Source organism: Stenella coeruleoalba (assembly GCF_951394435.1).
Source record: "Stenella coeruleoalba genome assembly, chromosome: 12".
NCBI classification, from domain to species: Eukaryota; Metazoa; Chordata; class Mammalia; order Artiodactyla; family Delphinidae; genus Stenella; species Stenella coeruleoalba.
Window position 1 is genome coordinate 22,132,802 of NC_137158.1, and position 14,357 is coordinate 22,147,158.

General features: G+C 41.2%; 1 protein-coding gene across 1 annotated transcript; it reads left to right on the forward strand.

Moving 5' to 3' along the window:
* Positions 1 to 1,686: 1,686 nt before the first annotated feature.
* Positions 1,687 to 13,939, forward strand: SMIM8 (small integral membrane protein 8). Its single transcript, XM_079939381.1, has 3 exons — positions 1,687 to 1,839; positions 9,088 to 9,245; positions 11,730 to 13,939. Exons 2-3 carry the CDS (start codon positions 9,111 to 9,113, stop codon positions 11,886 to 11,888), a joined length of 294 nt encoding a protein of 97 aa, XP_079795507.1. The 5' UTR covers positions 1,687 to 1,839; positions 9,088 to 9,110; the 3' UTR covers positions 11,889 to 13,939.
* The last annotated feature ends 418 nt before the right edge of the window (positions 13,940 to 14,357 follow it).

Below are 14,357 nucleotides of genomic sequence, written 5' to 3' on the forward strand. Positions count from 1 at the left end.
CACATTAATTATGTCACCTACTTTGACTTGACGTGATGCCAGCGAAAATAATCCAGCATTCATTTTATAAAAATTACCGCAACAATGTGGTGAAGAATCTGCCTGCCAATGCAGGGGACACAGGTCGAGCCCTGGTGTGGGAAGATCCCACATGCTGCGGAGCAACTAAGCTCGTGTGCCACGACTACTGAAGCCCGCATGTCTAGACCCCGTGCAAAGATTAATTCTATTAATTCTTGCCTGAAAAAAAGTACCCTTCCCTTGAGAAGGCTCACAGACCACCAGTATTGTCCCTAGAGCAGACTTTGGGAACTTCTGATTACAATAGTTGTCTTTCATAAATCTGAATGCATTTTCACACAGATGAAACTTTGTTTTATGCAGCCAATCCGATCAAATAGAAAAGCTCCTAATCCTAGCAAATACCAGATGTCCTGTTAAATATTATTAAATATTGATGGTGCTATCTTATTACTTTTTAAAATTAATTAATTATTTTTTATCTTTGGCTGCGTTGGTCTTCGTTGCTGAGCGCGGGCTTTCTCTAGTAGCGGTGAGCAGGGGCTATCTTTAATGCGGTGCGTGGGCTTCTCATTGCGGTGGCTTCGCTTGTTGCGGAGCACATGCTCTAGGCATGCGGGCTTCAGTAGCTGTGGCTGGCGGGCTCTAGAGCGCAAGCTCTGAATTGGCAGGTGGATTCTTAACCACTGTGCCACTGGGGAAGTCCCTCTTGTCTTTTTTTTTTTTTTTTTGCGGTACGCGGGCCTCTCACTGCCGCGGCCTCTCCCGCCGTGGAGCACAGGTTCTGGACGCGCAGGCCCAGCAGCCATGGCTCACAGGCCCAGTCGCTCCGCGGCACGTGGGATCCTCCCGGACCGGGGCACGAACCCGCATCCCCTGCATCGGCAAGCGGACTCTCAACCACTGCGCCACCAGGGAAGCCCCCTGTTGTCTTTTTGATGATAGCCCTTCTAACAGGCATGAGGCGATATCTCACTATGGTTTTGCATTTCCCTAATGATTAGTGATGTTGAGCACCTTTTCATGTTACAAACAGCTTTTTCATTAAAATTTAACTTATTTGTCAGAAGATTGCCTACTAATACCAGATGTCAGTGAACTTTTAAAAATTAAACCTCAAATTAAAGTCAATTTGGCTTGAGAGAACAAGTTTTAAATTCAAAATCCATTTGCCAAAACTGTACATAAATCCATGCCAAAATCTGGGCACCTGATATTCTATTTTGTTTAACACAGCTTTTATCCCAACAAAGTTCAAATCAGCAAAGTACGTGCAAACCGGCATCCATATCTGTTCTTATCACCCATAGCCACATGTATCTTGCATCTTAGAATCTCAAGGCACTAACAATGTCAGAGGATTAACTGTACATTTAAATGACTGTGTCCCTGAAATGGCGCTAGGAGGAGACCAGATCCGAGCCTTCTTTCCCAAATCAGAAAGCTTTCCCCTTCCGTTAATAAATTTATGTAATTCTAGGTGATGTCTCCTTTTATTTATAAAAAACACACACGCGAAACTGGAAAGTTATTTGAACTCAGTAGGCTGAAAACTTAAGGTAAAAAAGGAAGAAACCAAAAACGCCCTTTGCAAACTCCATCCCGCGGGCGGGCTGTAGGGCTTGGGAGGTGGAGGAGAGGCCCTAGACTGGTACCCCTCCGCTCCCGCGCCCCTGCGCCGCAGCCTCCGGCCTGTAGGGGCCGCTGCGGCGCCGAGCTTGCCGAGCGCGCTGGGCCGCTCTCTCCTGCAGGGAGAGACGAGGCGCAGGAGGAGAGGCGGAGCGCAGCGGGCGCGGAGCGGAGGTGACCCAGCGGCAGGTGAGGAGCGGCGGGGCCGGGGTGGCTGGACGGAGGGCCGGCGGGTGGGGACAGGGCGGTCGCCCTACAGCGCACTCGACCCTGGCCTTGGAGGGCCCGGCCGCCATGCGGGCCTCGCTCCCAGGTGCGTGGACTCGGCGGCGTTCTCTCAAGCCCCCCGAATCCTCGCCACTCGGTGGGCGCCCTGAGCCGGGTCTTGGAGGTCTCTGCGTGTCCCGCCCCTTCCGTGGACACTTCCACCGCCGGAACCCTCCCATTTCCTGGGCAGTTTCTTGGTATCCCAGCTCACCAAACTTCCTAATTAGGGGAAAGTGGTTTTGTAACTGTTTTCACATGAGGTGCCTCTTTCCTTTTTAACTGTTAAGTCGTGTGTTCCCCCTGCAAGACAATGTCTGGAACTTAACTGAATGCAGTTGTGTTGTTTTGTTTTTTTCTGGAGGCTTCAAAGGTATCAGTCTTTGAGTAGGGCCAGAGGTAGTGTGGGTACCACACTATGGGGAGGGCAGCGGACCCAGGTAGTACTTTACACCCCTCAGATTGTAGGCAACAACCGTTGTCAACATCTTTCTCCTTTTTCTAGGTACAGTAAATTTCAAGAGATGGAAAGAGATATTTTAATAGCGTTTTTTACCTTAAAAACAGCAAATACAGAATTCATCTTTAAAATTTAATTGATTATAATTTTATGTTTCTTAAATCTTGTAATAAATAACTTACAAATGCAGAGTCTTATCAATTTAGGAGTAAGGTGGGGTGAAGTGGTGGACTAGGGGTGGGCTGGAAATTGAGAGACCTGGATTATCTCCCTCTCCCTTGGGCAAAGGCAATCTCTGTGGGTTTAGATTTCTTTGTTTAAAAAAAGGGGACTGGATTCGATGGTGAAGATGACAGTAGCTACCAGTTATTGAACATCTGTTTTGTCCTATAAAAAATGTTACCTCATTTAATCCACATAGCAATTCTATGCATTAGATAATATTATCCTTTTTGTAAAGGTGCAGACTGAGGCTTAGAGAGGTTGTCACTCAAAAACATACACCTAATCTGTAGGAAAGTTGGAATTTGAGGCTATTTACACTCCCTCAAGACAGAAGTCCTCTGATTCTGTCCCAAACTTGCTTATTCTAATTCAAATTTTTTTTTTTTTTTTTTGCGCTACGCGGGCCTCTCACTGCTGCGGCCTCTCCCGTTGCGGAGCACAGGCTCCGGACGTGCAGGCCCAGCGGCCATGGCTCACGGGCCCAGCCGCTCCGCGGCATGTGGGATCCTCCCGGTCCGGGGCACGAACCCGTGTCCCCTGCATCGGCAGGCGGACCCTCAACCACTGCGCCACCAGGGAAGCCCCTCAAATTATTTTTAAGGTGTCCTACCCCAAACTTCAAGTGATTTTCTTAAGTATTAAAATAGTGTGGTATGTGGAACTAAAATAACAAGTACATTTATATCTCATTAAAGTATTTTGTCCATTGGCTTTGATTATTGCTGACATGCCTTTCACTAATGTTCTATGATTCTGATAATTTTCTAAATTTATCTTCTACTGAGATACTTATTTCAAAAATGAATATCTGAAGATAAAGGTTTTCCCCCAAAGTAACTCAGATTCTTTATATATTGGTCTAATTTTCATGTCATGCCCATTTTATTTCACTGAATTGTTTAATGTCAGTTGCCAAATATATTCTGGATCATCCTGCAGAGTAAGAATTTTACTAAAGGAGAGAAAATCATTCAAAAATGACTGTTCCTGACTTGACTTAGGAACATCTTTGTATAGCTTCGCACAGTGTGCATTATTCATTCCAGGGGAGCACCATTCTCACTCTCACTTTAGGGTGTGAATGACCCTTGTGGCATTGGTGCAAAGAGTCAGTCCTTTACCTCTGCTGCTTCCTTTTCCTATTGCATATTGCCTTCAACAGAGAGTGGGCAGAAGAAAAAGGTAAAGAACTTTTTACCAGGAGGGACATATGAAGTAAAAACAGCTTAGTTTAGATCTTTTTTTTAAATTTTTATTTTATATTGGAGTATAGTTGATTTACAATGTTGTGTTAGTTTCAGGTGTACAGCAAAGTCATTTGGTTATACAAATATATATATCCATTCTTTTTCAGATTCTTTTCCCTTATAGGTTATTACAGAATATTGAGTAGAGTTCCCTGTGCTATATAGTAGGTCCTGGTTGATTATCTATTTTATATATAGTATTGTGTGTATCTTAATCCCAAACTCCTAATTTATCCACACTCCCACCTTTTCCCTTTGGTAACCCTAAGTTCATTTTCTATGTCTGTGAGTCTGTTTCTATTTTGTAAATAAGTTGATTTGTATCATTTTTTTAGATTCCACATATAAGTGATATAATATGGTATTTGTCTTTCTCTTTCTGACTTACTTCGCTTAGTATGATAAGCTCTAGGTCCATCCATGTTACTGCAATTGGCATTATTTCATTCTTTTTTGTGGCTGAGTAATATTCCATTGTGTATATATACCACATCTTCTTTATCCATTCACCTGTTGATGGACATTTAGGTTGCTTCCGTGTCTTGGCTATTGTAAATAGTGCTGCAGTGAACATTGGGATGCATGTATCTTTTCAAATTATTGTTTTCTCCAGATATATGCCCAGGAGTGGGATTGCTGGATCATATGGTAGCTCTATTTTTAAGTTTGGTTTTTTTTTTTTTGCGGTATGCGGGCCTCTCACTGTTGTGGCCTCTCCCGTTGCGGAGCACAGGCTCCGGACGCGCAGGCTCAGTGGCCATGGCTCGTGGGCCCAGCCGCTCCGCAGCATGTGGGATCTTCCCGGACCAGGGCACGAACCCGTGTCCCCTGCATCGGCAGGCAGACTCTCAACCACTGTTTAACCAGGGAAGCCCCTGTTTTTAGTTTTTTAAGGAAACTCCATACCGTTCTCCATAGTGGCTGTACCAATTTACATTCCCACCAGCAGTGTAGGAAGGTTCCCTTTTCTCCACACCCTCTCCAGTATTTATTATTTGTAGACTTTTTGATGATGGCCATTCTGACCAGCGTGAGCTGATACCTCATTGTAGCTTTGATTTGCATTTCTCTGAGGATTAGCTATGTTAAACATCTTTTCATGTGCCTATGGGCCATGTGTATGTCTTTTTTGGAGAAATGTCTATTTAGGTCTTCCACCCATTTTTTGATTGGTTTGTTTGTTTTTTTGATATTGAGCTGCATGGGCTGTTTGTATATTTTGGAGATTAATCTCTTGTCAATTGCATCGTTTGCAAATATTTTCTCCCATTCTGTAGGTTGTCTTTTCATTTTGTTTATGGTTTCCTTTGCTGTGCAAAAGCTAAGTTTAATTAGGTCGCATTTGTTTATTTTTGTTTTTATTTTCATTACTCTAGGAGGTTGATCCTTTTGGATTCAAAAAGATATTGCTGTGATTTATGTCGTAGAGTGTTCTGCCTATGTTTTCCTCTAAGAGTTTGATAGTGTCTGGCCTTACATTTAGGTCTTTAATCCATTTTGAGTTTATTTTTGTGTATGTTGTTAGAGAATGTTCTGATTTCATTCTTTTACATGTAGCTGTCCAGTTTTCCCAGCACTACTTATTGAAGAGACTGTCTTTTCTCCAGGAGGGACATATGAAGTAAATATAGTTTAATTTAGTTTAGATCTTTTTTTACAGGCAGGTATGAAAAATTCTCCTCTCTTCTATTTAAAAAAATTATATACAACAGTTTCTTTTCATGAGTTGTTAAGGGAACAACAAATGGGTGATGGAAAAATGAAGAAGAAATAAGAATGGGGGCACCTGGACAGATTGCAGAGCCAGGTGGTGGCCCTGGGTTACCTGATTTATTGAGCGTTTTACAGGTGGGCCTACACAGAAACTAATCACCAAATTACTTAGCCAGGAGCAGTTCAGTGCCAGGTTCCCATCATCCTTGTGCGCGCGCACGTGCGCGCACATGCGTGCACATGCGTGTGTGTAATATTTATTTATTTGGCTGCGCTGGGTCTTACTTGCGGCATGTGAAATCTAGTTCCCTGACCAGGTATCGAACCCAGGCCCCTTGTATTGGAAGCGCGGAGTCTTAACTGCTGGACCACCAGGGAAGTCCGGAGAGTCCCCTTTTAATGCAGTAAATGAGGTTCCTAGCTTACAAATAAACATATCTTGAAAGCAAGTGTATCTAGAGATTCGTCAGTATCATATACAAATAAGAAAGTGCTAGTTACCTGCAGTGGGGAAAGAATAGTAAGGGAAGAAGTGGGAGAAAGTGATGGGGAGACTTAGGAAGTTCTGATGGACATGTGCTAGATGTTAACTGTTGTCTTAGGTACTGCTGATTCAAGTGGTAATGTTGGAATAGGTTGTTGCTGTGCTTTGAACTTATGGTGCTGCAGCTTTTTAAAATGGAATTATATTAGCTCTGCACTTGAAAGTAGCTAGTCAGCTTTTACTACTGGATTAAAAGTTTGATTTTGAAATAGAGACTTGTTTTCCCAAAAAGCACTGACAATTAACACATCTGTGAAGAAACAGCTAAGGTTTTGCATCTTACATACTTTATTTATTCAACCACCACATCTTGAATTTCTGCCCCAGGCATATTCCTACAGCTCTGTGTGCTGGGCATGTGAGGAGATGCAGAAGAACCTTCTCTTACGTGAAAGAAATGGGGCTTCCCTGGTGACGCAGTGGTTGGGAGTCTGCCTGCTGATGCAGGGGATATGGGTTCGTGCCCCGGTCCGGGAAGATCCCTCATGCCGCGGAGCGGCTGGGCCTGTGGGCCATGGCCGCTGAGCCTGCGCGTCTGGAGCCTGTTTTCCGCAACGGGAGAGGCCACAACAGTGAGAGGCCCGCGTACCGCAAAAGAAAGAACAAAAAAAAAAACATGAAAAAATGTTCTGCTTTGTTCTGTTCTTATATATCACAAATTCTTACCTACTAAGGCCCTTTTTGGCCTCAGAAATCTGTTTCTTTTTACATAAAGTACAGAAGGTTGTTAAAATTCTTTATTAGTTTTATCAGTGGCATAAACAAGTTATGCAGTTTGGGGAGAACTATTGTAACATCTTCAGTGACTGTGGCTCATTAAAGGAGAAGCAGCAATAGAACTGAGCTGTCTTATTCCAGGCCTAGTAAAAGAATGATATATAATGGAAAATATTATTTTCATACGTTCCCCAAAGTATCGCAAACAATGGAAATTGTGGCATATTAAATCTTTTTAAATATAGTGTAGTAGGTAATTTAAATTGTAAAAGGCCCTTTCAATAAACATTTGCAGTGGTTTCTAGCCCAGGTGTTCTTTAATTGTCATTTCTGGCCAAGAGTTTAACATAAACAGAATGTGGATGTCTAGAGGTTGCAGTATAATAACTACTACCTTGATTGCTTATTTGCTTGATTCGTCACAAAGCAAATGTAGGTTCGGCTTAGGAAAGAGGAGACCAAAGAATCTTGCATGTGTATATATATAAATATTAATATATCTGAGAGGCTTGAGAGGCTGTCTTCCAGGTTATAGTCCTCAGTAAGGTCCCCAAATGAAACTTAACTTGCAACTTGTAGCTTGCCCGTTTTTCTTCACTTGACAGTTTCAGGAAGTTCACGTAAGAGTCGGGCATATGAGTGGACCCCTGGTTCTGCAGAAAATGTTGGATTTTTTTGCCAACCTTGGGCATGACGAGTTTCAAGCAAGTGTGTGCTGGCTGAAAAAATTTCAGGCATGTCATGGAATGATGCAGAAGTTGTCTGTAGTGAAAAAAACACTGTTCAGTAGAGAAAACTAGTAACTTGAATGCAGTTGAAATTTTAAAAAAATTGCTCGTTACAGCTTGAATGACGTTTTAAATGCTGATGAAATAAGTGTTTTACGAGTTGTTACCTCATATACTTCGTGTCCAAGGTAGACTTCGCAGAAGAGGTAAACAGAGGTTGATGATTGCTCTATTCTGCTGTAATGCATCGTGGTCGGAAGAGATGAGACCACTTGTCATTGGCAAGTCAGCTAACCCCCAGGGCTGCAGAAATGTTTATTTGCTCCCCAGTGATTATGAAACCAATACACATGCCCAAAGTATGGGAGGTTTATTTAATGAATGGCTGAGAATGGTTAGCAAAGGGATGGAAGGAGTGAAACCAAGATCCTCTTGCTAATGGCCACCTGCTGTGCCTATAGCACACGCCTGTGTTTGGATCACACATGTGTTGGGCTTTCCCATTGAATAGTCAGTATGTTTTGAAAAAACTGAACTAACTTTCTCCATAAGTAATAAAGTTGCAAAAATACTGCTTTTATAAAGACTATAAAATGGAAGACTTAAAGAATACTTGAATAAACAAAGCCCCAATGAGTGTTTAAATGTGAGTGTTTGACTCTCATTTCATAACATTTACTATATGAGAGGGTTCAACATTTCCCCTGAAGAATTTTATTATATTGTCATCAAGTTCAGCCTTTCTTTGGAAGGTGTCTTTCCCTACCTTCTCCCTTGCAATTCTGCCCCCCGCCCCCAAGCATTCTGTGGCAGGAATGGTAGGAATAAGCTTTTGCCTAATAGTATCTAGAAGAGAAAAATATTCACAACATGATGACATTCCAGCTGGGAGAACCAGAAGCCAAAAGACATACTCGGATCTAATAGGATAAATTCTGAGTAATTAAGAGAAAAAAGGGTATTCAGATTAAGGAGGTAGCATAGTGGTTGTTTCCAGAGAGTGGCTGATAGGCAGAGAGGGAGTGAGGACTGACAGCTGCTCACCCTTCTGTCTGGTGCTGGTGCTGGGGTGACCGGTGGAGGAAGGCAGAGGGGGTGGGAGCAGTGGAGCAATGGAATGCTCCTGTCCTGAAGGGCTATTGGAAGGTGAGGAAGAGTGAAAATGGAAGGAAATTAAGAAGGTGTGGATAACCCACAGGCCACTTCCACCCTCAGCACCCCCTTCATATAACAAGATACAGTGTGACTCAGACCAACAAACGAATTATCTAGCCTCTTGGAAAAGTAGGAAGACAATTTTTGCATACCTCACTAGTTTGGTCTAAGAGATGAAAAATAAAATAGCCATTTTGCCAAGCAAAACCTGAAGTTCCATTTACAAAGTATGTGTTATACAAAGGAAGAAAATAATTGACCATCACTTTGGTGGAAAAGTGGACTGGAATTCAAAAAAGAATGAATACGGAATCCGTTTCTTAAAGAGCATTATCAAAAGAACATAATCTGGAAGGGAAAAAAAGTCTCTCATTTTATTTTTAGGTACTAAATCATCATTAGTCAAGATGTCTTCAGCACCTGAGCCTCCAGCCTTTAAAAAGGAGCCACCCAAGGAAAAAGACCTGGGAAACCCAGGGCTCAGAGGGGTCCGCTCCACAACCTTATTTCGAGCTGTGAATCCAGAGCTCTTCATTAAACCTGTAAGAAATACATCCATGATAAGACTTTTTTTTTTAATATTTATTTATTTATTTGGCTGTGCTGGGTCCCAGTTGCAGCATGTGGGACCTTTAGTTGCTGCATGTGGGATTCAGCTCCCCGACCAGGGATCGAACCAGGCCCCCTGCACTGGGAGCGTGGAGTTCCAGCCACTAGACCACCAGGGAAGTTCCCAGGATAAGACTTTATGTTCAATTTAACTAGGCTGTCAGAAATAGAAAGTTCTTATTATTTGATTTTATCTTGGAAGAGCTCTCTGTGAATAAAAAGCAGGTGGAAGGGAGATCTTAAATGCTGTTTCACTTAATACACATATAAAACTAATTATTTTGAGAACATTTGGAGCATTTTAATGGAAAATGGTTGGATTTTAATGGATTGACTTCAAATTCCCGTTTAAAATTTTATTTTAATATCTGCATTAATTTTAAGGAAATTTTTATTGTTTGATCAAGTATTATTAAGTAAATAAGATCTTCCATTGAAACAAAGAAAACAGACTGAAAATCTGATCATTCTTATAGTCTACAATTCCAGGCTTTATTAATATTTTAACCTAGGGGGATAGTGCAAACATATCTTGAAAAATTTCAAAACATGCATTTGTACACTGTTAGGGAGTTAGCTAATCATTCATATTTTTGTAGCAAGTTATTGAATATATTTGATATGATAAATTTTACTTTTTTTAAAACTCAGATCATACAATGTACTTAAATGTATTGAATGTGATTAGAATTTTAATAACATAGTTGCCAGTATAAGCTGTTTGAAAGTTAAATAGGTCAATTTAACAATCAAATCATTAAATCAAAGTAGAATGTTTTGAAAACGTTGAACTAATGTATTCTTTTTTATATATATATATTTATTTATTTACTTATTTATTGGCTGCGTTGGGTCTTCGTTGCTGCACGTGGACTTTCTCTAGTTGCAGGGAGCGGGGGCTACTCTTCGTTGCGGTTCATGGGCTACTCTTTGTTGCTGTGCCCGGGCTTCTCATTGCAGTGGCTTCTCTTGTTGTGGAGCACAGGCTCTAGGTGCACGAGCTTCAGTAGTTGTGGCACGCAGGCTCAGTAGTTGTGGCTCCTAGGTTCTAGAGCACAGGCTCAGTAGTTGTGGCTCGCGGGCTCTAGAGCGCAGGCTCAGTAGTTGTGGCGCACGGGCTCAGTTGCTCCGCAGCATGTGGGATCTTCCCAGACCAGGGCTCGAACCCGTGTCCCCTGTATTGGCAGGTGGATTCTTAACCACTGCGCCACCAGGGAAGTCCCTAATGTATTCTTTTAATTGCCAAATACATTTCAAGAATTGTAAATTTAGGGCTTCCCTGGTGGCGCAGTGGTTAAGAATCCGCCTGCCAGGGCAGGGAACACGGGTTCGAGCCCTGGTCCGGGAAGATCCCACATGCTGCGGAGCAACTGAGCCCGTGTGCCACAACTACTGAGCCTGCGCTCTAGAGCCCGCGAGCCGCAACTGCTGAGCCCGTGTGCCACAACTATTGAAGCCCATGCGCCTAGAGCCCGTGCTCCACAACAAGAGAAGCCACCGCAATGAGAAGCCCACACATCGCAACGAAGAGTAGCCCTCGCCGCAACTAGAGAAAGCCCGTGCACAGAAACAAAGACCCAACGCAGCCATAAATGAATGAATGAATGAATAAATAAATAAATAAAATAAGAAATATTTTTAAAAGAATTGTAAATTTAAACTGCTCTGAGGCTTGACCTTTATTTTTTTTGATGATTAAGATTTGAAATAATAGTAGTACAACAGGTATGGTGACAGAAGCAGAAAATACAAATTTAAAAAGCTTTTTTAAAAAAAAATATTCAAAGCTGCATCACTTTGCCTCTTAGGGTCTTGGATTTTACAGCAGCAAATCAAGGTTATTATAATAGCATTTCTCTTCCAATCACTAAATTTCTTGAGGTAATAGAATAAGTTCCCAGAGAAGAGCGTGTATATTTTGCTGTACCTGGTATATGACATGAGAGGGTTTCTGCCAGTTATCCATGAACTCAGGTGAGAAGAATAGCATGTATATTTCATTCCTCACTTCCTAATAAAATTAACTAATTTAAGGTTTGCAAGTGGGAAGCTTGGGCCCAGAGAAGTTAAGCAACTTTTCCACATCACACAGATAACACTGAAAACTCTGAGCACTGGACCAGTTTTCGTGCCTCTCGTTTCCCTCGCACCTCTTCCAGCCTCACCTTCCTAAAGGTGAAGGTTGGAGATGTCCCAGCTGTGGACAGAAGAAGCAAGAGTCTTCTATAGTCTCTAAATTATCAGGAGTTGAGTTAATTGAATAAAGAACTGGGTAAATTTTTATAAATGAAATTAATACCATAGGAATGTGGTGTGGTACTAAAGCCTTGGCATGTCAAGAGAAAAGTGCAAGAGATACTTGAGTCTCCTCAAATGATGAGTCTTAATGAGGTCTTATAATTTTTTTCCTTTGACAGAACAAACCTGTAATGGCTTTCGGATTGATAACCCTTTCACTTTGTGTGGCTTATATCGGTTATCTACATGCGACACAGGAGAATAAGAAGGACCTCTATGAAGCTATTGATAGTGAGGGACACAGTTATATGAGGAGGAAAACATCTAAGTGGGATTAACAGTGCTGGTTACTGCAGATGGAGCTTTACTGGGGACTCTGAAATCTTCAGGTGAAGATTAGCACCAAACAGTGTCTTGTTTCTTGTCCTAGAAGATGCTGCTGAGGAAGAAGGATGACGGTTGCAGCCAGGCCACTATAGTGAATGTTGTCCTTTCAAAACTGTAGCCATTATCGCATTCTTTTTCCACAGAAAGAGCTGCTCAATATTTTTTCTTGACTAAATCCTCTTGTAAAAGTGCCATGAGAATGGAAGTCACTTTTGTGAGTTAAGTTCTATATAATAAAAAGTACCGATGCTCTTAAATTTACATGGTATTTTTAACATTTTAAGGGGAATTGTGCATTTACAACTGTTGTGTTTAGTTTGTTTTGCTGTTTGCAAGGACAGTGTTCATTTTCTACCTGGCATAGAACCTATATTTGTAAAGAAAAAAACAATTGTAAATTATCGTAAAGCCTGCAGTTAAAAACAAATAGTTTTTACAGAGTCACAGATGGGTCTTATATTTCGATTTTCCATTTCAGCTAATTTTGGTCCAGAATTTTAATTGAAAAGATACTCCCATTCAACTACTAAAATAAAGATTAAATGAGAGAATAACCCAAAGTAATTGGAGTTTTTCTTTTTTTAAAAAGAAAGTATGTTATACTGAGTATGATGTTTTTATTTGACTACAACCATTATCTGTTTTGGTTTTTGTAAATGTTACAGTGATATTATAAATGTAGACCAAATGTTCTTACAGTTATTTAAAAACTAGAACTACTCAATAGATAAGAAAAGAAGGTCTAGTTTTAAAATAACCATAAGAACATGGGTTTACCTTATATATATACCTTTCTGATGAGTGTTCTAGACCTGTTTCATTTCTAGATATTTACCGCATTCTCCAAATCATTGGAATTGGAGCTCAGTAATAAATCTCATCTCTGAAATTTTGTTTCATTTATTATTAACAAGTAAAATAATTGCATAGGCAGAGTTTATCATCATAATGTAATATTTAATTTCCAGTGTTTTATTGTGGTTTTGCAAGATACATGAAAATGTAATTATGTCTGATTTGTAAATATTAAAGAGCTTAGCTAATTATCTACATGCAACTAAATTAAGTCTTTACTACTGAGCCCTAAATATTTCTTTGCTAGGTGTCTCTGTATAGTACACTTAAAGTAGTTTAAAATGCACTTAGGAGGTATAAAATGCCTTTTAATTTAAAGTATTATCTTCTGCTGTTGGTTATTAAAGAACTAGAGTTCTTCTGTTTTCAACTTACGCATTTAATGTCACATCATTGTCTTTAGAGTTCTTCTAGTAGTCAACAAAATAAGTTGCTATTTGGTGAGGGAGTTATTAGTTAGGTGAGCTATCAGGAGATATTGCAGCGAAGAAGGGCATCCAGAAGTGGACAGAGGGCGGCCTTAAGCCATGTGATGTGTGTGAATGAACCAGGGTAGCAGTAGATTCCGCAAGGCACACAGCTGTGAAAAGTAGTGCAAGGGAAGAAACCCATTGAATTTTAGGAGCAAGTAACTGTGATACTATTTACAGGGTGGTTACAAGTTCTGTAGCACAGTCTTTCTGTGTGCAGTGTCAAAGGCTGCCTGGCTGTGTGTTGATGTTTTCATTCCTTCTCTAAAGGAAAATGCCACTTTGACAGAGTCAGTTGTCTAAGGAGGGAATGCTCAGGGCAAGATAATTACAGCCTTTTGTAGTCTGGGTTCAAGTGGTAGGAGGAATGTTTTCCAGTGCAGGAATCTGATTGAGATTGGGCAAACTCAGTAACATAAGAGATTCAGTCTTGAAGCAAGTCTTGGTAAGTGAACCTTTGATAAGGTGTAAGCGACCTCTTTGCCCAGGGAAGCAGTCTCTTCTGATAGAAGAGCTATTTGCCCAGAGGAGCGAGCAGTTCAACTGACAAGTTGATAAGAATTTCCTGACGTAAACAGTGAAGTTACTTATTATTTTATACCCTTATCGGGTGACCAATCTGTCCCAGTTTGCCAGGCATCAAGGGGGTTCTTGAGATGTAGGACTTCCCATTTTAAAACAAGGACAACAAATTAGTTAACTCTGATTTTTAAAACCAAGCTTAGTAATTTTGAGTGCTTGCTTAATGAAAGTAAATTTTCCTTTAAGACACTTGTGATATTTCCCAGTTTTATTGCCATGGCACAAAAACATATTTATAGATAACCTGAAAAAAATTAAACTCCCTGCTTTTCTGGCCTAAAAAATCACTTCTTTTTTTTAAATTTTTTTTTGGTACGCGGGCCTCTCCCGCTGCCGAGCACAGGCTCTGGACGCGCAGGCTCAGCGGCCATGGCTCACGGGCCCAGCCGCTCTGCGGCATGTGGGATCTTCCCGGACCGGGGCACGAACCTGTGTCCCCTGAGTTGGCAGGCGGACTCTCAACCGCTGTGCCACCAAGGAAGCCCCAAAAGTCAATTCTTTAAAACAAACCAT

What these genes read in the sequence shown, in the direction of transcription:
- SMIM8 (XM_079939381.1), top strand. Translation starts at nt 9,111, where the DNA reads ATGTCTTCAGCACCTGAGCCTCCAGCCTTTAAAAAGGAGCCACCCAAG. An exon ending in CAGAGCTCTTCATTAAACCT is followed by an intron (nt 9,246 to 11,729) that starts GTAAGAAATACA and finishes TTCCTTTGACAG; the next exon opens with AACAAACCTGTAATGGCTTT.